The sequence below is a fragment of the Saccostrea cucullata genome, unplaced genomic scaffold (genome assembly GCF_032062105.1).
Source record: "Saccostrea cucullata isolate Sc308-1 unplaced genomic scaffold, CSIRO_AGI_Scuc_v1 ctg365, whole genome shotgun sequence".
Classification (NCBI taxonomy): domain Eukaryota; kingdom Metazoa; phylum Mollusca; class Bivalvia; order Ostreida; family Ostreidae; genus Saccostrea; species Saccostrea cuccullata.
In genome coordinates, this window is record NW_026936150.1 from 444,921 (window position 1) to 472,829 (window position 27,909).

General features: G+C 33.3%; 1 protein-coding gene across 1 annotated transcript; it reads right to left on the reverse strand.

Moving 5' to 3' along the window:
• Positions 1–1,394: 1,394 nt before the first annotated feature.
• Positions 1,395–27,909, reverse strand: LOC134244912 (sushi domain-containing protein 2-like). The gene is given in 17 exon segments (XM_062727151.1): positions 1,395–1,518; positions 14,648–14,987; positions 15,094–15,339; positions 15,474–15,599; positions 15,804–15,953; positions 16,044–16,202; positions 16,301–16,444; positions 16,766–17,058; positions 17,479–17,751; positions 17,855–18,000; positions 19,725–19,867; positions 20,121–20,378; positions 26,085–26,247; positions 27,025–27,162; positions 27,271–27,504; positions 27,506–27,565; positions 27,642–27,909. Coding segments are annotated over 17 exon segments (3,189 nt in total). The 5' UTR covers positions 27,834–27,909.

A 27,909-nucleotide genomic window follows, 5' to 3' on the forward strand; every position in this document is an offset into this window, starting at 1 on the left:
AAAAGTCCATAAAACAATACAAAATAGGAGCAGAGCAAACACGGACCTCCAAAAGATCAGAGGTGGGATCAGATGTCCTGGAGGACTGAGAATCCTTTAATGATAACAAGTAATTCATTTTAAAAGACCTATCTTCGACTCAGTTGTAACTTTCCTTATGTTTTTGGAAGATAGGTGCTATAGTTTGAAGATGAGTTCATTCTTACTATTTGTTCTGATCATTTAATAATCATGCTCATTTTCAAATCAATTATTTCTATATCCAAATGAATGAGGGTATGGTTAATTTGGAGATTATTACAATTAATTTGATGATAGTAATTAATGATTTGATAAAGATGTAACTGATTTAAACCTAGGTAAATGTAAAGGGTTACCCCTCTTCAGTTTTCCTGTAGGTTTGGTACGTCACACAGATATCGGTAGTACAAGATCAAATTTTTATACGAAATGATTAGGCAAATAATCCCCATGGAATGATAAGGTACAATGTGAAACAGTATACACTTATTTCATGACTACGAGTCAAACTTTTGTTCCGAGGTAATGGGGAAGACTTGGGAAACTGTTGCCCGAGGCCGTCGGCCTCGGGCAACAGTTTCCCAGGTCTTCCGTATTATCGAGGGACAACAGTTTGACTGTTTCCCGAATTGTCATAAAATTAGTGTTTTATTACCTAACCTACTATATAATTTCTTAAAATGATGATATAGACATAATAATCAATGGATTTTAGAATAAATCGGCCAATTTTTTTATTTCTTGAAATCAAACTGAACAATAGACTAATCAAATTCTCACGCCAATTGGTTTCAAAACAACACATTAATAAAATATCAATTTATCAGTGGCACATTTGTAAACAACATAATAATTTCTTGAAAGTTTGAATATAACACGTTGGGTTGGAGTTTTAACGCAAAGATCTATAATGAATGAAGGGTCCTACATTTTTCCAAACTACCTTCAGAAAAAGTGTTCTTGGCCTCTTTTTTGACGTGATGTTAAATTAAACATGTATTTATATAGATATCAGGATTACTTTCAGATGATAATTTCAAATTGAATGCCATTAAATTGCTTTATTTTATATATAATTCAATGTAATATAGCTGTAAAGTACGGGAAATTGATTATGATGTCATAATGGATATTTCAGCCAGGCGACAGTTAATTATGTGTCCCGGTCAACAGTTCGACTGTTTCATGATCACGCAAAAGTATAAAATGAATCGTGAAACAGTTTAAAATGCCTAATTACAATTTAAATAATAGTAGGTTAGGTAATAATAAAAAATATTCTATCATCTGCACAGTGAAAAATTTTCATCGAAAGCAAGTGATATTTTTGCATACATGAGGTAATTCGACTAGTCAATTCAAAAGTAACGATGTTAACATTTCTCTGTGTTTTGCTCCATTGGTAGCTGAGTTAATGCAGCACTGTTTTCCTCCGTATCAGAGGTTTTGGGGAAAGCCAGAGACTTTTCATTAGAAAAGACTTTCCAATGACCGCGCCTGAAAGATTGAAACACAGTTTATATGGGATGCAACTTTAAACGTAACAAGTTTGGCTTTCCAGAAAGCCTGAAATGTCATCTCTTTGGTATCAATAATGTCAAAGAAATAAAACAGAAAGGGAAATATTTAAATGCAATGAATATATGGATTATTACACCTGAAGTTCCCAAATGACTTATTCAGCAAACTCCACAGTAAAGTACGCAGTTTCTTTTGGCCGCAGTATATATATATGGAAAGCATGGACGTCTGCGAGAGCACCCAAGGCGATTTTTGGTGAAATTTCATTCTAGCGGTCTTTGTGCTTCTGGGTGTTTACAATTTACTTAAATTCAAATACTTTCCTTGAACTATATTTTCTTAACACAATACGGAATTATCAACAATAATTATCATTCATTTAAAAACAGCTAATCATTAAAGTTTGACAGGAATTAATTTAATAAATCCCATTACAGACTAAAAACATTAACATAAAATTAGTGTTGACCACTCTTCGTTCATTTTTTGCAGAATCTAATTGTAAGCTTGTTCATTTGTGCGAGAACCAGTTTTTCCTTCGTGTCAACAAATCTATATACATGTATAGAAATCACGCCATTGTCAATTCTCCTTGTGTGGTTTACCAATTTAATAATGTATTAATGTATTGAGGATCAATATATATACGACACCGAAACTATAGATATTTATAAGCATCGTACTTCTTTTCTAAATTTTCCTTGGCTTTCAAATAACCTAAACCGAAAGTAGATCACACACTCCTAAGCTAGTTCTTCTAAAAGAAAACCAGTTTACAGGGTACTTGGAACTCTGTAAAACATCGAGGAATCCAGAAAGATTAATGGAGGCTTACACTAGGACTTCACTTCCGGCATACAATCTTAATGTGTCATCTCCCGAGGGAGATGACAATAAACACGATTCCAAACAGTCGCGCCCTCTTGCGAAAGAGTTACCTACCGTATGTATTGATGACATCAAACGAGGATACACGTAAGATTCATACATGACATAATGTACAAGTTAAATGAACACCTTATGACAATCTATGGACAGGTGAAATCTACTTTCATTTTTGCGCTCATTGTATTGTCAACAATGATGCATAACATTCGGACGCTTATCACTAGGGTTTTTTTCCGAGTCAGATTACTTATGTTTATGTCGATAAAGGACAGATTATTTATTTCCAATAAAATCAAGGTCAAATTATTTATTTTCTTCTTCACTGAAAAAGCCCGATAAGAAAAAATCAATCAAAGTTTAAATCTATAATTAGAGGGAGGGGGGAGCACTGACCAGGGGCAAATTATTTTTTATTTGTTTACTTCTAAAACTACGATCTATAACCATTATACAATCTGTTATATATTCAAATATTTACATTTCCAGTGTCTTTGTCCGAGATAAAATTACAAATGGTTAATTTATACTTTCTTCATAAATGTACTGATTCATCGATAGGCGCAGTTAAAAAAAATCACGTACGGGGCGCGACGTGAACCGATAGAGACAGAAGCGGGGCTTATAGCACGTATGGGATGAGCGTCCAATCAAAAGCATGTAAATATAAGGAATACTATTGGCGGCGGAAAGGGTAAAAATTACGTTAATGCAAAACTAACAACTAACTTTATGAACATAATGAAATACAAAACAGAAAACCTTAAAACAAAATCAACTGACTCGTTTGCAAAATCAACAGACTCCGATGCAAAATCACCAATGCAAAACCAACGATCATTGACTGAATTGACGCTATAGATGGTGTGCAAAAAAGAAACAACATTACCTGTATTAACGCTAGATGGCTCGCAAGTTCATTTACTTCATCATTATTTGTGTACTTTCATAGGAACGTAGATTCCGCGAAATTATCTATCAGGCGAAATTATCTGTCGCAAACCTCGGAATGTACAAGGGTTGATCCAAAAGTAATGTCACAACTTCAAAAAAATTGCTACTAGTCGACGTAAAAAAAACAGAATTAGAATTGATGGAAGCTATATTAATTTCAAAGCAGACCTGAGAATTTTAATTCAAAGTGAATAATACTTTTAAAAACGTAGAATTATATACAACGTGCGAATTTGTTAGTCGCCGCATCTATAATAATAATGATAATAATAATAATAATAATAATAATAATAAATACTTTATTTAAAGAAGGTAACCTGGTAAGTGCATGCACTATTCTTCCCCAGGGCCTTCTGTATATATCAAATACAAAAACTATACAGAATACAATTCGTCATATATAATAGTAATATATTTAAGGAATTACAATCATAAGATTATGAATATAGTGTCCATGTATAGTTAATTAACAATCATAATACAGTATACAATATCGAAACCTTATTGTGCTCAAATAATTGTGCGACAGCTGATGATGTAATTTTCTATATTACACTTAAATGTTCGTAAAAATTGAGAGAGTCTAATGTGTTGGGGAAGTTTATTCCATAGATGTACACCTGAATACTGAAAAGATGTCTTGAATAAGTTTGTACGAAATTTCGGCAATCTTAGATCATAATAACTTTCAGATCGAAGATTATAAGAAGTTGAAGAATGAAATTCAAATAAATTACAAAGATATTGTGGAGTCGTTCCACTGAAAATTTTGTATAATAATATATATTTGTATAGATCAACTAGCTCATAAACTGTTAACCATCCAAGTTTCTCAAACAGTGGTTTAGAAGAAGAATCTGGACTTGCGTCAAGAATAATCCTTGCTGCCCTTTTCTGTAATTTAAATAGTCTGTCCATGTCCTGCTTGGGGGCATTACCCCAGATAGTCAAACAATAGTTAATAGATGGTAAAATATAAGCATTGTAATATAGTTTTCTGGTATGTAGAGGGAGAAATTTCTTAATCCTTCGAAGAGTAAATAACTTATAATTTATCGTTTTACAAACTGAATCAATATGATTTGCATACTGTAATTTATCATCAATATGTACACCAAGAATTTTTTTTCAGTTTCAACCATTTCAATTGTTTTGTCTGAGGCATAAAGTTGTAAATTTGGATTATCTAATTTTAATTTTCTTTGCTGTGTTCCCATTAACATACATTTTGTTTTATCAACATTAAAATTTTAAAACCATTTGATTTTGAGCACACCATTTCTCAATCTCACAAAGATCTGAATGAATTTAGTGTATTTTCTAAACATCTTGCATTATTATTATTAGAATACAGAGTTACATCATCACCAAACATATCAATATTTGAATTGTTTACATGCAATGGAAGGTCATTTATAAATTAATACATAAGTAATTTCATCTAAATTACGTCACGTTATGTATATTCGCCATCAATCTTAAAAACGTTTCTCAATAAAAATATTTGAGATTCTCAAATATGTTCACGAATAAATTCTTGGTAGCCATCGTACATTAACTCTTTGTCAAAATTCCTTGAACAGTATAATTAAACTGTGTTCATATCCATTTACATAACAGATACACGAATGTCTTTTGAAAACATCAGACACCATGTTAAACGTTTCCTTCCGACCTCTCTTCTTTCAGTCTTCTTGTCTTCTGATAATAATTCAATGACCTATCCAACTTCCTAAAATCGCTGAAATCATCTATAAACAAAGACTCTCCTTTACTTTTTTTATCATTGTAAGTCTTATCAATCACTGTGACTGTCTACACTGGTAATTTCCCCCAAAGCAGCTCGTTACCCCCCCCCCCTCCCCACCCACCCCCCATTCGGACACTTCCTATGTTCAATGCATCAGAGTCAAACACAATTTTTTTTAAAAATACAAAATAACAATAGCGTCATTTAATCTTAACTGATTATTAGAAAACACGCAAGTTTATTTTGCCTTTTTTTTATTTTTTGGGCGATAAGATACATTTTAAATATTTATATCGTGTTTGTCTTTCTCATCCTAAAAAATATTCTTTAAAATGTTACGTTTAGTGTAACGCGGCGACACCCCTTATGCTTGATGTTTTAAACATCTATAACATTAATTTGATTTAACAAAATTTTTGATGTTAATTAGATTCATATATGTGACCGCGACTGGGAAAAAGGGTCCAGATGAGTAAATAATCGAAATTAATTTTATTGTCTTTTTTAAATCAGGACACTTTGAATAATATAAATTCAAAATTTCATGCAAATATCAGTGAAAATAAAGAAGATACAGACCAAGGTATGCAGGCATCTTCCAGTCATTTCATAACGTCAGTGACGTTACCATAACGTCGTAATTATTAAAAGATCAAACATATTTCAACATTCTACTGGTGTATTAAGAACAATCTCTTCTTTTTATTTAAAATCTTCCTTAGGTATGATAAAAATGAATTAATTGAACCATTAAATCATTGAGTCATTAAATATACTGTTATTCTAACTTATTACATGTGACTGTTGAAACAGTTGAATTTGATTCAGAATACTGACTTATTATCCTACCAGTATCGATGACCAAAGAGAGAAAGGGAAGAAAACATGCATAATGAAAAAATAATCCAACCATTTATTCTCAATAAAAGATAAATATGCCAATTGAAATTACATTCGAAAATAATAAAAAAGTTATTATTTGTAGTTATGACAATATACACCAGATATAAAAAAAAAATACAGAATGAAAGAGGTTCTTTGACAGCTGTAAACAAAATCACTAAAAATGAATAGCAGATTACTATTTTTTTAAACAGACATTCTGAATATTGCAAACATGTACATTAAAATGTACTGATGATATTACAGATGCATGTATCTGTACTTTCTAAACAATATCAACAGTATACAGTATAAAGATTATGAAAATATTACATTTTGAGGGGTAGTGTGAAAATTGTATCCCTTGAAAATTAAAAAAAAATTTAAAAGAATCATTTTTGACAAAGCTTTATAATATTTTTTGTTTAAATAAATATATTCAAAATGCATTTAAAGGAAAATGTCACAGAGAAGGTGCAAACATCAACCAACAATTTTCATACTGTTACACATTTTTTAAACTGTTGAGATGTAGCACTACTCATAGGACACAGCTTATGTAAACAGTTGGGTAAAAGTCCTAATTCTAACCAATGTCTTAAAGCAATGAAATTCGACTACCAGAAAAGTACATCAATGTAACACATTACTGGAAGTAATACAATAGGAACTACATGTATACATTTTACTTCTAATCTTTCTTACACACAATAATCTTCCCCTTCATCTAAGGAGAAGACTTTTCCTTTTCCCCAAGTGTGACATGGAATGATCAAGTGAATAAACTTTCAGCTCTTTCTTTGGTTCGACTGGTTTTGGACATGATGTTTCAGTGATAGACAATGTTCACAGATTTGCTCATATAAGTACCATTGCCTTTTGGGCTCAAGACCAGGTGCTGGGATTTCTTGAGGAAGAGGATCATTTACGGAGGGAAGGATATTCTTATCTTTCAGGAGATTGACACACAAAGGAACAAACTTACAGAGCTCCTTATATTCAATAAGACCAGGAATCTCAGCATTTACTCAGAAATGATGATAGCCTCGAATGTTTTTCAAGAGTTTGGAGAACTGTTCAAGGTACGACTTCCAGTCCCTAAACTGCGCAGGCGTTTGTGGATCTGACATGAGCTGAGGAACGTTATGGCCTCTGTGGGATGAATGACGGACGGTGTCTGCCATATCATTCATGGCTTTTGCTGAGGATGTACGCCATTTTACTTTCCAGACTCCAAAATGCCAGTCAGGATCAAAATTTAGTGTGTCCTGCCATCATCATAGAATATTCCACAATAATATGGAGTCCAAATCGAAAGGAAATACATTTTTTAATTAATTTCAATATAATATTATATATATACAAATGCTACATTTAGGAAGAGTTTGCATTTTTTGAATATATATCAAAACTGACATTATACATGCAAAAAATGCTTTTACCGGGTACAATTTTTTATCATTAAAATTAAATATTTTTCATTATGATGTACACTTACCTACAAGAACTCTCCAGAGAGCAAAACCATAAGAAAATGTTGTTATTGTTTTGCCCACTGCAGTTGTCAAAATGATTGGATGCTGTTTCTCTCCATATCCATGGTATCGAAAAAAGTGGTGAACCATACTAATGACAGAATTAGCACCCTTCCCTGTGCTCTCAGCCTCATCAATCAAGTTTTTACTCCCATATAAGTAAAAACAAAAATTTTAATCAGAACTAAACAACTCAATCATTGACTTGTTTATCTACCTCATATACGAGGGTTGTCCCGTAAAATCGTGGACAAGTTGTCTAGTTTGTAAAGTAATCATCACTGCGTTCTGAAATTTTCACCACTTTTTAGTAGATAAATTATGAATATACATAGCAAATTTCAAATAGATATATGCATAGGTAAACAAACTGTGATATTTTATGTTATGTACTGTATCGCCCTACGGCGCACGGATGATAACGTCAGAGCGTCTAAAACAGCGTCACGTTTTATCTTTGCTAAACTTAAAGTTGGATAAGCCCCACTTAAATTTAGAAATTTTATTGATTTACATATGTGAGTATCTATGACCAGTTAAGAAACCAATGTGGCACACTCATGCGATCTTCTGAATATTTATTAGCAAGTTACAGACAGTATTCTCACCATCATTCAACTAAAAGAGAATCTCACATCGACGGTCGACAGTGACAGCGTCCTTTGCTATTACAAATGGCAGTCTGTCCATATGTTATGTACTATCTGGGGACTCGACCACGAAGATTTCACTAAGAAAACTTTCATTTCATTTATATACTAAAGATCTGGTGATATTTTTCATATTTTCTTTCTTCTGTATTCATTTAAAGTCTCTTAAGGCATCATTACAACATCCTAATCTATCTGAACTGCTCTCCGGTGCGCCGTAACGTCATAAAAAGTCGCCATTTTTCGTGTTTTTTGTTTATTACTTTCCCATTTCAAATGCTTGGGAAACTGCCAAAAATTAACCAAATGCCTTGAAATTTTTAAAAAGACGACAGAATTGATTAAGAAATGGAATTAGGGTAATTTTCATCCTTATCTTATGTATTGAAAACTTTTATTACCAATTAATTCTTATGTCTTCTCTAATATAACCTTGCTATTTTTACCGTGCGCCGTAGGACCATACCTTGTGCACATTCAAGCAGAATAAAATCTTTATTTTTTAATATATATTATCAAAAACATCATGATTCACTTAAATATGATGAATAAACATTTACTGAAAATTTCAGCTTAGTGCGCCCATTACTTTTTGAGAAAAACGCTTTGTCCACGATTTTATGGGACAACCCTCGTACATGCATTAATATGACAAAAATAGAATTGTGTCAATATTTTGCTACAACTATATTTAATTTGACATGTTAATAGAATTCATAGTAACTAAAATTGTTTTATTCAGGAACAGTCTCATATTATTCTATATTTGAAATAGTATCCTACTTTTCTTGTATTTTAGATTTTATTGTTTTGTCAAATATTTGATCTCCACATAAAACGTAATTAATAAAATTCTTATAAGATTTGCATGTACAGTTATTATAAATGAATTAAAGAACAAAGCAATATATCATGACTAATGAATTAACATACCAGTACCTGAACCCTAGCAACATACACCAAACACATTGCATTTCCAGGGCGTCTTGAAAAAAATTGGTCCCACTTGTTGGGCATGATGAGAAAAATGCACTTGTTGTGTGCATAGTCCAAGGAATAGTGCATTTCCATATCAACTGAGCATGCTCAACTGAGCATGGAGCATTTGACAGAATAAATCATTCATGATCATATTATGGGCAAATTGTGGTATATTGTATTTGATAATATGACACAAAATACAAAAAATATTGACACTGTGATATTACTTATATTAACCCTCCTATTATAGAATACATTATCGGAATCATATTTCGGAATATATAATAAGGGATCATATACTATATACAGTATATAACCCATTTTTTTTTTCTCTAACAGATTGACCCTGTGCTTATATTTCAGGGAATGACTTTAGTAATTTAAAGTATAAAGAAATTAAGGCAAGATGCAAATGTGCCTTTATCTTTTTTTGCTTAAAAATAAGGTGAAGGAAGGCAGGACAGCAATTACTCCAGGTTTGGGGGATAATATTTTCGGAGAAATTAGGAAAATCAGTAGGGGACCTGGGGGCACAGAGCCTGCAGCTAGCTGGGGCGAAGGCCCCTGGCTGAAATTGAATTTGAGCATTCTTATGAACATTTAGAGTGCATAAAAGGTCTACTTCGCATACCATGGCAAAGATGCCACCACACCTTGTACAGGGCGTATAATTTGGTCTCATTCTTGTAACCTTACAGTGTAAAGATTTCTTTTATTTTTTCAACTATTGAAGTAAAAGAGAAAGGCCTCAGACTGTCCCTGGTGTGAGAGAAAGAACTAATGGAGGGCCGTAAGAGAAAAAACTAATGGAGTTCTTTCTCTCACTGAATGGACAGTTTGAGGCCTTTCTCCTACTTATAAAAATGATTCTCTTTGTTCTGAGAATTAAAAAAAAAATTGCAAAATAGGTACACATACAATAAGTTCAGTGTTTACAGAATGGACAGTCATAGGTAAGCTTGGGGTGCACAACAGTTTGTTGAATAGACATTGTGTTTCCAGATGAGAATAATAAATAATTTTTGTCTAAAGAATGGACAGTTACAGGCGGATTTCGGGGGATGCTTGTATTTATATAAGAATGCATTTCATCAAAATCAGTTTATATTTTGCGTTGTGAGGGCAAACATGTTTCCTTAATTCCTATGGAGAGAATATATATATGACATGATCGAAATTGAATTGAAACCAGTTGAAGCACAAAAACCAGTGATATTTTACTTGGAAACAGAGAATAGTAAGCCTTAATGAAAATATTATCCAAACATTGATCCCCTCAAAACTTCTTCGACGATATATATTAATTGCAGCAGTGTTATGGTGAAATGCAAATTGTATTCCGAGTGTTGGATAACCAAACTTCGACCTGAAAATGTATTTTAAATCAAATCTAGAAATGTTCAATTTTAATTAATATTTCCTACCGAAATGTTCACTGCAACAGTGTAGATTTCATGGTACGAACTGTTTTCTAGGTGATGGATTTAATATTAGCCTACTTCAAGCTTAAAATGGATTCTTCTCGAGGAAATGATGTTTCCAAAATCTTTATCAAATGTGAAATAATGTCATTCAAATTTAAGTTTTGTGGGGAAAAAAAGTTTTAAGCATTGAAATAATGTGCATTATTCATGGATTTAATTGTGTAAAACCAAACAGATCTGATACAGACACTGTATTCTGGATTAACTTAAATCTTAAAGTTCTTTTTGGTATTGAATTGTACATTAAATCGTTTTTAATGTATGTGTTTTTGTTTACCTCTTGTGCACATGACCTGTAACTCTCCATTCTGTTTGTTTTAACTGTCTATTTTTAAAACAAATGGCCATGGACAGTTTTCCAAAAAGAAAGGACACTTAAAGGTGACTTAATGGATAGTTAGGGGAGTTACCTCAACACTAAGCCATACAATGGAAAACGCTAACAAAAGGTTTACGTCACAATTATGTTTTAATTACACATAAAATTTCAAGTCGCTCAACTTGATTAGCTTTTATTGAAATTATATAGCCCCAATTCAATTAACCTTTCACTCACCATGGCATGTGCACATTTTAGGTATACACAAATATTGCTGCCAGGTATATTTTGGAGCATATGAACTAGAATTTGTGTGGGGCGGGGGTTGATACACTGTAAGCAATATTTGCACATGAGTATTTTTAATTCTTATGGCAAAGTTTATACTTCTAGTCAGTCTAGGTGAAATTTAACTTTTACATAAAATTATGTGTAATTCACTCACTGTATGCCTATTATTATGCAGATGATAGATCGAGATTGGTGAAAGCATTGCTTTATAAAAGCTGCAGAATATTTTACAGTATGTAAGAAAGGACAGAGACCTTCTGATATGTCAATGAATTCATTCAGGTTGATATTGCGTGTAAAAGTTATCGGGGAAGTAGGGGGTCTGCCCCCTTCCCCAAATTAATTTAACTGTTGAAAATGTTCATTGAAAAACAGGTTGGCCCCCACTTTTTGTGCCTAAGGCCTAACGCCAAAATTTTTTTGGGAAATTAAAATGATACATTGTTTATAGCAAGATGTATTATATGATTATACATAATAGTCATTATTTTGTTATTGTCCTTTGAGAGCCCTTTTATTGGTAACTGCTAAAAACAAAGAATATTGTTTGTTCTAATTATCTCTTGAAATGTTTCAAAACATCGGGTTCAACATTTTAAGTTCAATGCTAATCCGATTTTGCGGGAAATCCAGGCCATTCGCAGTCACCTCAGGTGTTGACAGGTCATAGGTATTTTTGCTGTCAACAATAAGTATATTTGTTTGATTTAATAATGAAAGAACATTTTCATTGTCATGGTTTATATATAAGTGAGTTTGGTCACACGGAGTGAGGGTAACGTGATACCGTCGCGTCATTAATGGATACGTGCACTGGTTCATTGCAGATATTGCACTGACTGGGGCTTGTGTAGAAAATATACAGTAGGAAAGTTATATCTCGGAAGAAAACTAGCCGAGGTACTACATTTTCTACGAATTATTTTTATACACAATCCTCTTTGCAGATACCAGGTAAAACCTGCACTTGTCATACTTTTCTTCAAGAATTAATCATTATCAGATAATGCTTAATCCTTGAAGAAAAGCTCTTGATTTCATAATTACGATTTACGTATTTATTTAAAACAATCACATGTTATATCATTAAGAGGGGTGATCAAAAAGTTCGCGAACTATATTTATATCTACAAAACCACAATTTAGATTGGAATGAAATTCGGTACACACACTGCCATACACAAGGTCTATAAATAGCATATGCTGAATAAAGTTTTTCTCCTTGTTTGTGACGTCACAATGTGAAAATGACGTCACTATGTAGGTCACTTGTGACGAAAAATTGTTGTCTCAGTCTAGCTCGTTCAACAAACGACTGTACAATTTATTGTATATCTTAGAAACCCCTCTACAGTATCATATAATAATTTGTACACAGTTTATTAAGATAAATAAATTCCTATAAATTCAATTAATGATTGGATGGATCGTTTTAGTGAAGGAAGGCAGATTATTAAAAATGATACTTGTCATCTTGCCCAGTGAAAGCAAGTTTAAAAGATATGTGTTTTTTTAATTAAGCAATTTGCTATCAAAGACCTCAAAATTACACTTTGAAAAATGGTTGAATATTTGAACAATAATATAATTATTAAATACCTAAGATATCGTTTACTTTAGATTTTAAACATATTAGATATGATAAAAAGGAGGCACTTATTCTCAATCCACCTTGAATAAAGGTCTCTCCCGAGGCAGAAGATTTGTGTTTTAATTATCGCCATGCTTATTTTTGGAAAGGATTTATATATTCTTATCCACCCATTCTTTTCCCGAGATTTGACCATTTCTGACAAATGAACTGTTCTTGTCATAAAAATTAACTCACATGGAAAGAAATATAAAACTAAGAAAAATCTTTGAACTTTTGTGACAGAACGCTACGGAGGGGGTCACGTGACCGCCAATATCACGTGATTCACGCATGCACAGAATGGTGGTTGATGTGCATTAAAATTGGAGTGAATCAATTTAAAATATAATCAACATTGAAACCAAATATTGTTTCTTTTATGGAAGCTATTCAATTAGTTCGCGAAATTTTTGATCACCCCTCGTATATCAAGAATCCCTCGGTATCTAGCATAGTCGACATTGTTATATTCTTTAGAATGACAAATAAGCATAATGTAAAATCACATATTTTCAAAGGGTCAAATTTTTGTAGTTTTAGGAAAATATATTGGTTCAAGGTGATTTGATTTCGTGGTTGAAGAATTGTTCAGTAGTGATATAATGAAAAAAATTGTATTTCATGGTGGACATAAATTCATGGGTCTCTTCATACCTTGAAACCCACGAAAGTTAACCCCCCACAAAGATTAGTGATTTCACAGTGTATTCAAATATTTCATCTATTTTCAAATAAATGTACCTATCTTTAAATCAATTTTACCTATCTCCAAATGAATTGAAGATGGGTTTAATTGAATTGAATCTTATATCTATCTTCAAATTAATAAAAAAGATAGGTAAATTCAATTGAGTCTATCTGTAATGGAATTAAAGATAGGTGTAATTCATTTGAGCCTGTGTTCAATTATTTAAAGATAGGTGTAATTATTTATCCTATTTTCAATTCATTAAGATCTATATTTAATTCCATTGTAACTATCTTCAATTTATTTGAAGATAGGTTTAATTATTTGAAGAACAATTTTTTGATTTGTTCCGATCTTCAAATAATTGTATCTACATGTATCTTCAAAAGAATTAAATCTATATCCAAATAAATTTAAGATACTTTTCGGTTTAATTGAATTATATCTATCTTAAATGTTTTAGAGATAGGTACAATTGATTTGAAGATCATCAGGCATATTTAGCTTGAACTGAAGACCAAGAATTAAAGATAGGTATAATTGAATTAAAATAGGTTCAATTGAGTTCTCAGTTTCCCTACAAGTCTCTTAAGTCATACAGATATCCGTAGCACATCGAGATCAAATACACGATCACATGGTTACCGGTACACAGATCAGGACCAGAACATGCTAAGGTACAATGTAAAACAGCTAGACATAATGCTGATACCTCACATGCACATAAATAATTTTCAATGGTAGCTAGTGATATTTTTGCATACACGAGTATAAATCAGGCTAGTCAATTCAAAAGAAAATAACAATAAATGTTAATATTTCTCTTTGTTCTGTTCCATTGCAGCACTGTTTTGCACCGTATCGTCAGTTTTTTTCATTAGAAAAAATTTTCCAATTACCATGCCTAGAACATCAAAAACAAGTTATATGAGCTGCAACTCCACACGTACTATAAAATTATGTATACATAAGCTATTTATAAGAAAAAAGTTTCCTTGTGCAAATTTTGATTTTGGATTTTTTTTCACTATGTAGGAGATAAACACTACACACCTTACTTTATTCCTTTGATATAGGATAAAAACTATGATAAATGCGGCGAGTAGGAAAAGTCCAACCCCGACTCCTATGTAGGCAGGTAAATTCGCATTCTGAGATATAAGAATATCTGTGCCAGGCTGGAGACCAGGCGAAGTGGTTTGAAGACTGTTCAGTTGACAAGAAACGTTCTCATATCGTTCCCACCGCCCATTCAAGCATGTAACATTACTTATGTTATCAGAGATCGTATATCCATCTCTGCAAACAAAAAAGGCAGACGAGTTTTCGAGATTCCCATTGGTTGTTTCCCAGACTCCACCAGGAATTGTTGGCAAATCATAGCATGTCAACACTGTAATGAAAATGTATACGAATTTTGAGACGGGGTAAAAAAAATTACAATGACCATCCTAGCTTACAGAAGATTCGTGTGCATTAATTACATTCCATATATATACCTATTACAGCTGCCTGTTGAGATTCCTGGAACTGTTTCTGGAATGTTAGGGATTGCTCCGCTACGTCACGTGATCCCGTGACAGAGAAATCAAAAATGCAATCTTTGTCTTCTCCACACACCGCCCTTACCTCCTCTGTAACCGACACGGAGGACTCAAACACAGGACGGAATGATGGCTGACGATAGTCAGCAAAACTCTTACCAGGTTCATACGTGAACAGGGACTCGGACTCATTAATGGCCCCTACAATCAGAAAGACCAGTACACCTCAACATATCATTACGCCATTTACATACTATTAGTCCATTGAAAATTAAATATGTAGTTTCAAATTTAGTTCACTTAATAAAGGATATCAAAAAATAAACCAAGCATACATGACATCCCAAATTCAAAAATCAACGAATCGTCAGTTTCATTTAGCAGCAATTGTTGATGAGTTGAAAAAAGTAGGTCATTAGAAGGACTACCATCATAATTCCCCAGTAATCCTTTCAGTGTTCCTTTAAATCAAAACATGTCTCAGATTTTCACTTATATACAAAAAGATTATTATCATAACAGGATACACATGTAACATATAGGTGTACGAGTTGGCCAATATTTTAAAATATGGTTCTTCCGTAGTTGTTTATTAGCATTTTCATTTTTCAGCTTCATGCAGGAAATATTATTTTCATGATCAATTTTGATTAAAAAATTAGTACCATTAAGATCCTTTCCCTGAACAACTGGCATGACGTTTAAGACATCTTTGGAGGCTTCAATGCTGAATGCAATTTTGATCTCTTGAAACATGATCATAAATGACCTGTTCGTGTTATTTCCTTTAGTGGGGAGTAATATAATGGTTGCACCTAAAATAATCCTCAATATTATAGAACAGACATCAACAATCAAATCAATCAAAATTTGTTCTATCAAATATACATACAAATATACAACACCTTTCACGATTATCCATCTGGAGTCTTGGAAATCAAGCAGTTCTCCATTTCTGAGGACATCAGCCGTTCTTATTGAGTTGAGTCTAATTTCTATGCAGTCAGAGATATTAGCATACTCCATCGCTAAGGCTGTCGCTACTGTTGCCTTTACAAGCGACCCTAGTTAGAAGAACATGCAAATCAGTTCTTTTTTATATATTATCTTTATTTCATAAAATTAAGCAAGATTTATTAAAAAATGAATTTTTAGACCTTACCATCGTCTTTTCGGAACTGTTCGAAACGGATTTGGCTTTTAAATAAATCATCCTCTGTGTATATGTACACGAACTCTCCGGCTCCATTAAATGTATAACTAAGTCCGTCTAGGGTAGTCATATGAGGGTCACCACTAGTTCTTGCTGAACAAAAAGGAACTTCATGCAGACACGTTTATACATATGAACCAGCGATTTAAAACAGTATGTGCTATGTATACGTATTGTGCAATGAAAGAGAAATACTCAAAATGTTTGTCTATATGCACTTGTGCCCTCTGATTTGAAAGCCTAGTTGGGGGTCAAGGCTTTACCTTTAAAGAATGTTTTATCTCCAGTTTAATTTTTTAAAAATAACATTGGATTAATTGGCAATTACCATATTCAATCAACAAGTTTTATGTTTTCTGAAAACGTATTTTTGCAGCACACAGAATAACGAATATGATACTTAATAATTCTGACCTGGTCTAGGAGGGTCGTAATTTTCACAGGAACTGTATCTCCGTAATGCCAGGAAGTCCTGACAGAGGCTGTATGTTTCTTTCTCATCGCTAGTTTCATTCGAGGACATCTGTGAAAAACGACAGCAATGCAGAAACGGGACAACGTCCTTGTAAAAGTTTGTCACGTATGGTATATTCCCTTGGTCGTCACCTCGGTAGTGATATCGCTGTTGTGTACCACCTTCATGGGATCTTGAATCTATTAAGCGTCCATGTTCATTGAAACAGCAAACATTGTCGGTCCCATCTTCACTTTAAAAAGAAGAAAAAATTAAATGTCGTGTTAGAGGATAAAATCATCTTCACTTTAGAAAAAAGAAAAAAAAAGCATTCAATGTCTTGTAAGAGGATTAAATCATTCGAATTGTTTGGAAGAGCCAGAAGACGGGATGATTTCAGACATATTGTTTAAAGTCACGTGATATGAAAAAGGTGCAGATAACAAACAGTGATCGACAAACAATACTTATCTGTAAAGATGGCAGAAAACACAAAACTTGTGGATCTAAATATTCAATAAAATCTGACGATTGACATACTTTACTGTTAGGAATTCAGTGTGTAAATTACAATTTTTACATGCCAGATGAGACAGAAAATGTAAAAAAAAATATCTCTACATTTGAAAAACTGTCATGAGTTGTATAGAAATGATTTTAGAGGAAATGTTACCTTGGTACTGTCAGCCTCACACAATGCTGTGCATCACGCTTATAGCGACAATTGCCCCGCCCCTCTGCTCCCACGTGGAGCATGTTGCAGTCAGGATCGGGCTGGTATTTTACAATGTCTAACAGAGCCTGTTGGAGGGTACACGGACAAGGTTCTGCTAGACTCAACTTTGGATACCAAACTTCTTTTTTTATCCAGTTTTTACAAAAAAGGATCGCATTAGTTCTGGATGGCGTTACTGGGAACAAGTCAGACCATATTCCTCTTGGTGGCCTGACCAGAAAGATTATATTTCATTTATAAATATGTAATAATAGTAAACATGTAAGAATAAAAATACAAACAAATATTGAGTAAACTACTTATGTTTACTTACGTTATAAATGCAGTCTGCACACTTGATGTTACCCGTAGAATGGCAGCCTGCTCAGTCATCTTTAAATTAAAAGTCGTCCAACCGATTGAGTTCAATATATTCGTCTTTGCAATAAAGGGGTTTAATCTAATCTCACCATTCTCCTCCTTTGATTTTGAGAAGAAAAAAAAAGTCGCCAATTTTCTACAATATACTTTTAAAATATATTTTTTAAAAATGTACAGCTATGAAAAATACAGTAAAAGAAAAATGTGGATCTTTATTTAGGATATTGAGGGTACTTCTAACGATTACTTGTATTTATATTCGAAGTTTTTATTTTGGAAAGTTTCAAAGCTAGATATTATGTTCAAACGAATACACAAATTAAAGTTTATTAATAGCATATATCGTAAATAATTAAACATAATTTGGTAAACCATAATAAACATATCTCTTTACTAATACATGTACTACTGTCAGTTAAACGAATTTCTTGCGTACAAAAAAGCTTCCAATGTTCGTGCATTTCATTTATCAATGTACGAGCAGTTAAAAAATTTCACCTCGTATACCATACACGAATAAAAAACCGTCGTTCTTTGAAATATATTTTATGAATTTTTGTTTCACTGAACACAATATTACATGAATCTGCTTACGTGCTCGAGCGTAACTAATGACTTTACTTCGATGTAATGCCAGAACTAATAAGGAGGTTTAAGGACAGATTATACAAACAAATTTTTGTCCAAAATTTTGAAAATAACAACTTGGGTCATATTTTAAGAATGAAATTAATAGGCACAAAAATGAAATTTTCACCTCGTTGTTTGTTTGTTTTTTGTTTTTAAGTTGCGAATTTTCAAAAATGAACCATTTAGAGAGTGAAAAAATATTTGACCTGTACTACATCAAGGCAATTCAGCTTTCAGAAGGGTCGTTTTCAAGGTTACAGCAAGGTTCGTGACACGGGACCTCGCTTTATACGGTCACATCCAAAGGACCGGTCTCCAGGTCCCACAGTGGGATTGGAACCCGCAAAGTAAGGATCAACTCCTTACTCCGCGACTCTAGAACAGACGCTCCTCCACTGTGGACGACTAAACCTTGATAATGTATACGCGATGATCTAGTGCGCTACAGTTTTTACTAGTAGTCTTTTTAACAGCGTAATATTTTAACAAAACAGTTTATCTTTAAAGATCTACTCGCTACTGTTTTACTGTGCCACTGCTTTTATTCCAGCATTATACATGTACATGTACATTGATTGTTAGAACGTAAAGATCGACTGCGCTACAGTTTTTTTATCCCATGTTTAACCCTTTATCCCTTGATATAGCTCATATGCATTTGATACCGTTTTCGTATCAGACAGTTGTGACGTCACAATGGGTTTTGCGTTAGAGGGAAAGTAAAATGAAGTGGAGTCCTATATAAAACAGTGATAGTGCTGTATAGCAACTATTGTGACAAGGGACCTCGCTAATTAGTATAAAAGGAATATCACATGATATGTAGTTGGATATGATTTTTATCAAACTTGTTGTGTGTTTTTATCCCCTCGCCAAGTCTTGGAGAGACACACAACTCGTTTGATAAAAATCATATCCAACTACAAACATGTGAAATTTTATCTATAGCATTCAACTTTATTTGTGCCTTTTGTGTGCGTAGATATATATACTGTGTGCTGTTTTTTTAGCAGTAAATTTTTGTATTTAATTTGTTGTACGTAGAAATCTACTAAGCCACTGTTTTACAACAATATTTTGTACCTTGGTGGTATATCTTGCGCTATTGCTCTTCCACGCATTATACTTGTACCTTGATTGTGAATACAAGAGATCTACTGCACTACATATCCTCATACTCATAATACTTGTACCTTGATTGAGTAAACGTAGATATCTACTGTGGTACTGTTTTGAAGTTCTTTCACGTTACCATTCCACGAAATATTATGTTCACCATTTTCCCAGCTGTTTCCGTTATGGCGATTTACAAGGACTTTGCTGAAAGCAGGATTCACTGAAACAGATTGTGATATTGTCCTTATTTATATAAGTAATTAATTATATGTATAAAAAATGTCATATCGATTTACACATACATCTTAGAATGCAACGCAGTGGAAAAAAATTCAATCCACTGTCTGCAAAAGGGATAAACAAAAAGGGCACATAAATATTATATTCAACTTCATCAGTGCTGAGTATTTTTACGGGGATTACATGGATCACTCAGAAGAAATATTCAAAGAGTATTTGATGCATGTACTTACAAACAGTGTAGTTTCCAATAAACATATCGGTTTTGTTTTCATTAGCTAATATGACATCTACTTGAACATCACCAGTGCTGTCAAACATAGGTGTTATGCAATAAAAGCTGTAGGGTGAGTCCATTTCACATCTCAGTTCATATCTAATGTTGGAGAACTTGACTTTAAATGAGGTATACTGGTCCACACAAGGTCCACTGAATGTCAGGTATTGACCACCGAACATTGGGCCGCTCCGTGGCGTTATGATGACATTGCCTGCATAGGAATGAATAAAGAAACAATAAGGTAGGTTAGGACCAAACTCCAAAACAGGGGTATTAGAAGCCGAGCAGGCTATAAGTAGAATATCACAAACAGGCTATATAAATTTAAATTTTATTTTGCAGAAATATGAGAAAAAAAACTTTATCAGGGATCAGAATTGTATCTGGGGCTTCAATATACTACAAGAGGCCCACGGGCCTTATAGGTCACCTGAGTATTGTGTAACAACTTTCAAACAATTAAATTTGGTTCGTGTTTAAACCGGAGGCCATGAAATTCACAATTTACAATTTTGAAAGAGGCACCATTGCTTATCATAATTATTAACTTAGCATGCTTACTCTTTTTACTTAATACCCAGAGGTAGATCAGAGTAACAAAGAGAAAATGCACTTCCACTTTATAACCAGTTGTGCACCTCACCCCAAAGGATCCACTGACCCAGGGTCATATATTTCAACCTAAAATTTTGCAAATTTTATCATAAAATGGTTGATTAATACCAAAGAGCAGATTTCAAGGCATTAATTTATTTTCAGACTATGTAACCACCCCCCCCCTTGACCCTGGGGGCATAAAAACCACTTTGCTAGGTGCACCTTTCTTCGTCATAAATATATATATACTTGGATCATTAGCTTAAAACCCAGAAGCAAAGAAAAATATTTTCAAAGAATAAATGTATTATTACTATATAATCAATAGAGCCCCGCCCTAACACAAGAACCCCTGACCCTGGGGCCATAAATTTCAAAATTTTGGAAGAGGCACTCTAGCTTATCATAACTATGTACTTAGTTAGTTTATTTAATACCCAGGAGCAGAGAAGAAGATTTTCAAAGAAATAATGCATTTTCACTATATAATCTATAGAGCCCCGCCCAAACACCAGAACCCCTGACCCTGGGGCCATCAAATTCACAATTTTGGAAGAGGCCCTCTTGCTCATTATAACTATGTGCTTAGTTAGTGTATTTGATACCCAGGAGCAGAGAAGAAGATTTTCAAAGAAATAATACATTTTCACTATATAATCTATAGAGCCCCGCCCTAACACCAGAACGCCTGACCCTGGGGCCATCAAATTCACAATTTTGGAAGAGGCACTATATATATATATATATATATATATATATAATATATATATCAAAGAAATATATATATATAATCTTTATATACATATATATATATAAATACAATTTTATAGGCATATATTATAATATGCACTTAGTTAGTGTATTTAATACCCAGGAGCAGAGAAAAAGATTTTCAAAGAAATAATGCATTTTCACTATATAATCTATAGAGCCCAGCCCTAACACCAGAACCCCTGACCCTGGGGCCATCAAATTCACAAATCTGGAAGAGGCACTCTTGCTCATCATAACTATGTGCTTAGTTAGTGTATTTAATACCCAGGAGCAGAGAAGAAGATTTTCAAAGAATTAATGCATTTTCACTATATAATCTATAGAGCCCCACCCTAGCACTAGAACCCCTGACCCTGGGGCCATGAATTTCACAATTTTGGTAGAGGACTCAATGCTCATTACATTCATGCCAACAGTTTGCCTGCTTGATGTCCAGGAGTAAAGAAGAAGATTTTTAAAGATTTCATTAATTTTAGTGGTTTTGGCCCCACCCCTCAGGCCTCAGGGGGGCAGGGACCATGAAATTCACAATTTTTGTTCCCCTCCACCTATAGATGCTGTATATCAAATTTGGTTGAAATTGGTTCAGTGGTTTCGGAGAAGAAGCTGAAAATGTTCAAATTTTAACACATGACGCACGACGGACGACGACGGACGAAAACGGATAGCAATAGGTCACCTGAGTTACTCAGGTGACCTAAAAAGGAAAAAGAAAAGCAGGATAAACTTTTAAGGTGAAATAAATTAATTTTCCTAAGTATTTTCTACTTTTCCTATCTAACTTTTAAAATCATAATTAATAAAAATGTAACCAAAATCCCAATTGATTTTTGCCTCATTATTCACGTATTATAGAAACTCACATGACGAGACATCCCAAAAGTGAAATTGAAATTTCTCATTATCTTCGATGTCTACTCTCTGTAACAGCCATGATTCTCCTTTGCATGGAGTTTATTAGTATGTTTATCCTTCAAATAGGGATATTATTCAACCCTTTCAACAAGGCACACCTTAGTTGAAAGAGACCAGCTTTGGCATTTCGAACCCTATCTCCCATTTCATCCCACAGATGTTCAATGAGAAAAAGATGGACCAGTCGAAAGGGTAAATGTGATTGTTTATGTGAAAGTCTTGATTGCCTGACGTCACGGCGTCAGGCAGTATAAGGATTGATATTTCCAAGATCCGGAAATGTGCGACCATATCTAAAGAGCTAGATTTTGTGCAAGCAGATTTACATTGGAATTCTTTACCTGCATTTTAAAAGAAACAGTTTTCAGAAAAAAGAAAGATATTACTGATGCGAAATACTGCAGTGTTTACTTCCTTTAATCTTTTTGTATGGAACAGATTATTCCATATGATTTGCCGTTTCAACATGTCCGTGTATCCTTTTTTCTGCATTTCTATACTACTGGATCAGTCCATTTATATTCTACGAAAGGGGTGAATCGCTCTTTTCGCGCCAAGTGTCACTAGTAAGCTATCTTCGCGCCTTTTTCTTGGATTGTTCTATTGTATGAATGGCTGACACGTGCTAACTTCCATGGAATTAAATAAAGTTTGTCCTTTTAACTTCCTGCTAATGCTTCAGAAATTCAATCTACAAGTTTTATACCATTCTTTAAAACAACATATCGTATAGAATCAGTATACATGGTATATGGACACTATCAGAAATGATGTTTATAATTTGTTAAATTTTTTATTCCATAAATGGACGAGTCCAATAATGATAAAAAAGTTTAAGCCATCGTCTCCAAATGCGTGATCTATTATATGTCTTTGTTCAGATGCACACGATTAATAAAAAAGTAAGACTAATCTTGGATATTTCTTTCTACAAATAAATTGAATTTTCTTATTTTATTTCAATATATCATGTATTATTTGATATCTAACTTTTAAAATCATAATTAACACACAAATGTAACCAAAATCCTCCAACAAAATGTTTTTTAATTATATCCATCTTTTAAAATGTTCACAATGACGTGATTTCACAAAAGATTTTAAATTGAAATTTGAAATCAATTATCCAAGGGATGATCACTCCTCTGTACCCCCAGCCATCAACTACAAAGTTCTTTAGCATGGAGTGTAGAGTATGTTTATCCTTCAAACAAGTTCAGTAAAATCAAGATTTCAACAATTATATAAGGTTCTCAAAATATAAAGTTTGGATATTTTTTAAACCCACAAAGTATTGCTCAAAAGGGTTATCACTCTTCATGCAGATAAATTGATTGATTTAGTCAGGCAAGCTTTTTAAAAAGCTGTTACTTGTAAACCTAAGCTACACTAGGCCTAGGGGTACACACGCTGAAAAAATTAGGGAAACGGCGCGCGCATGCGCCAGTTAATGGAACATCAAAGTAAAGTTGACCAGCTCAAAAATTCAAATTGCGCAATTGGTCTCTTTCAGTTTTATTGTGAATGTTATGATTATGATTAAGCCTACTCTATTTACAGCAGTTTTGTGGCAGTTACATGGCGCTTAAACAGGTGGCAGGATGAATTATCCGATCTTGACGTGGGTCTGTAACGTCATCGTCATAGTTGATCGGAAACTATTCAAAAATCTCTCTTACGACGGTTAAGACGTTCTATAGGAAGAAAATTTACTAGTGACTACACAGCAACCCGTTGTTGCCTTTGTCCGTAATTTAGGCAACGTAAAAACCAGACCCCGTGGAACTTCCGTCAACTGTTACAAGATTACATGCATATCCTCTATAAATACTGAAAAACAATGTGTATACCTCAAGTGCACCAAATGGTACAAGAAGATTGTTGACATACTTATCTTAATCAAGTTGCACGTATTTTTGCTTTTTCCCTGCGTGACGTCATATATTTCACAGTTGAGTAATTCTGAACACTGATTTTAGTGCCTAGTAACAAGGATTCTCATCTGACCATTTTTGGTAATTTTTGGTCATGCATTCGCATATTATGTTACCCTGCGTTACTTTTTTCCTTTCAGTCTTTATAAAAGGCACACGAAATGTACGCTGTAACAATCTAAATCGTTGCGGGAAAGGGAGTTAAAAAATATCAACACTCTCATTCTATAAGGGTTATACAAAAATGTCTACCTTTTGTGTTTTTCTTTTAGAGAAAAGTATAATTCATTTAAAATGTAGACTTATTTTGATAAAAAGGTGTAAAAATTTAAATTAAAGGAGTAAAATTTAAGAGAACACGTTAGGTACATTGTTGTTTACTAGTGCACTTAAATATCTTAAGGAAACCAACTTGTAGATTGTACCAATTAATATTTCTGTAAAATAAAGCCTCCTTTCCTTCCTACTTTTGTTAGGTGTTTGCTTGAACTCATCATCTTATGCTAATCCCGAATGTTTTTTCCACACACCTTCTTATACCTAATTACATGTATACCTAATTTGATTCCTTCACAATAAGCGAGTTCCCCAACCATTTTTACAGGTACTTCGATTTCTTTATACATCTTACGCAGAATCTGAATGATTCTTTCCACCCAGCTGTAGTTTATAGCAATGTATATTCCTATACAATTAAACAAGCTAGCACTATATCTACCTTTGAGAGGTACCATTTAAATTTTACATACATGTATATCTGTATTGCATATCATTCCTATATTGATACATACTTCAAATTGCACAAGTGATTTAAGGCTGCGTATAGGTGTTTCTATGCAAATGAGCTAATAAAAATGCAAAAGAGAAACTATTTATTAATCAGATTCGGATTAAATTCATTTTATTGTACATACTTAGTTCCCAAGGCATGTTATAAATAGTGCACATTATGACGTCATATTCTGATATCATTGTTCTTTAGTACTCAAAGTAATAAGACATTCAATAAAAGGCTTTGGCGCAAGGGCATACCCTATTTAATTTTAAGTAAATAATGTATAATTCTACGAATAATATTCAAAAGATTAACAAAAGTGCTGCGCAAATCCTATGCGCTTTCTCGTTTGATTATCATTTGCGGAAACCTACACTGGACTGTGAATTTTTATCCCGTTTCAACTCAAAACTTTACAAATAGTAAATAAACAATTAATTTGTCGACATTTGCACAGCAATATCACAAATTCTAAGAATATTCTGCTTCTAATTTGATCTTGTTTCTGTAAAAATACATAGGACATGCCCTTGTGCCCAAGCTTTTTTGTTGATATTCTTATATGGTCTAAATTTGTGTAGTAGAGAGCAATGACGTCATAATATGACGTCATAATGGGAACTGGCTATCACTTGTCGCGGGTACTAAATTTTCATTAGAAAATAAGTTTTACCCTTTTCTGTTTAATAAGTATGGCCCTTATGCGTTTTTATTAAGCGGCATTACATCATTAGCGGTTGCTACAATGCACTGCATTATATTAGAATATCAACCATACAAAGAACATGATCAAAACATTCGTCGACTCTGGTGATAAAATTCTCATTACGTTTACAACTTTGATGATTTTTATTTTGACATAAATGATTACTTCAAAACTAGAAAATACGAGTGTATTTCTGTAGTATATGAAACTTAATACCTTTTGTGTTACACCCTCCTCCACCTATTTCCGATGAATCTATTCTGAATACGAACTTTCCTGGTATGCGTACATTGGACTTTTTGTTTATGTTGACAATGTCTATTGTACGTGAGCCGTTCACTACATAATATACCTTCCCATCACCGGCATTAAAACCAACCTATAATTAAGTATACGAATAAAGAGGCTTTATTTTTATTTTTCAACTGATACATGTTCTCAAATTTATGAGATTTTTAATGAATGCTGAATGATTGCAAATATTTCTGTAGATAAGTTTACTTTGTACCCCCTCCCCTCTTTAAGTTCTGCACTCACCGAAAAAGTGCAGTCAACTAAGTTCGTAGTTTTTGCTATTTTTTGTAATAAATTAATTGGCTTTTATTTTTAAGTAAAGTAAATTTTATTTAAAGTCGGCATTTTTAAAAAATAATATAACAATAAACATGAGCTCTGTACAGATTTTCAACCGACTATCACAGCTGAAAATATCACATAGAAAACATTTACAACATAATTAACATGCGAAAAAACACATGTAATATATAAACACACAAGGCAGATAAAACCAATTTAAGAATTAGAAAAAAAACAGAAATTTGAAAAGCAAAATGATTGCATTAAGAAGAAATAAAAAAAAAAATAAAGAAAAAAAAAATAAACATCATCATAAAAACAAATTATATTAAGCACTACATTAAACCCATATAATCGGATTAAAAAGCACTAGTTATATTAATAATAGAAAAATAAAATTGATAGCTTTGAAACTTTGAAACTTCAAGCAGATATAGCTTAACTAAAATAAAAGCACTTGAAATACACTTGACTCTGTGATAACTGAAAATGTATTGAAGCGTGCCCTGAAGAACTTCCAAAAGAGATTTTTTAAACTTATTAATTGAAGGTTTACAAAGTGAATAAATAAATTACTGACCTGTGCAGGTGTCCCCCCAAGCCCAGTATTTGCATTTCCACTACTTGCTGTCCCAGTTGTCCATTCAATGTTTGCGTAATTAAATATTGTGAAAGAATGTTGTCCATTTGTAATCAGTACAGCTTGAAAGGTATTTCTCTGAAAAGGTTGGACAGTGATGATAGTATTACTACAAAATTAATACATAGTAATGTTAAAGTATCACGCACAAATACGCAATCTTCAGTGTAAGAAAAACGCGCGTACCTTCAAACAACCAGTCGAGGAACATCCAAAAAATGCCACATCATCCCACGTAGCTATGAAAACCCAAGCAGCGCGAAAACGGTAAAATGCTGGGAGATAAGCCTTTATTTCATTGGAAGCTCTCTCTAATATGTCTGGGTCTGTAGTTTCTCTGTACCGCACAAATCCTCCTTTCCTAGTATCCACATCTGCCCAGAAGGGAGTGATAAGTCTACGGTCGCCACCCAGCGGAAAAAGGATCTGGTGTATACTGATTCACAGGGGTCAGGAATGAAATAGCACCATTTGTACTTACCTAGAAAGAATGCCAAATCTAAAAATATTCCAAACACTATATTTAAAAATATGTTGATCTTCTATGCAATACTTACAATTAATTTGTCGTGTTGATGATTGAAGTAAGGGAATTTAGTGGAAATTGGAATATTTGGAGAACTTCCGTCATCATTCTTAACCATTGTAGTATCACCCCTCTCCTCACCAAAAGGATAAAAGTCAGAGATTGTCAAACTCTCCACGTGGGCCAGGCAAACTGACCACAACAGAAATATCAGTAACGACATGTTTTAAACACTTTTTCAAATGTGCTGCGTTACTGATTTATGCATTTGACTTAACCTTGATAGCATGTAAATTTAA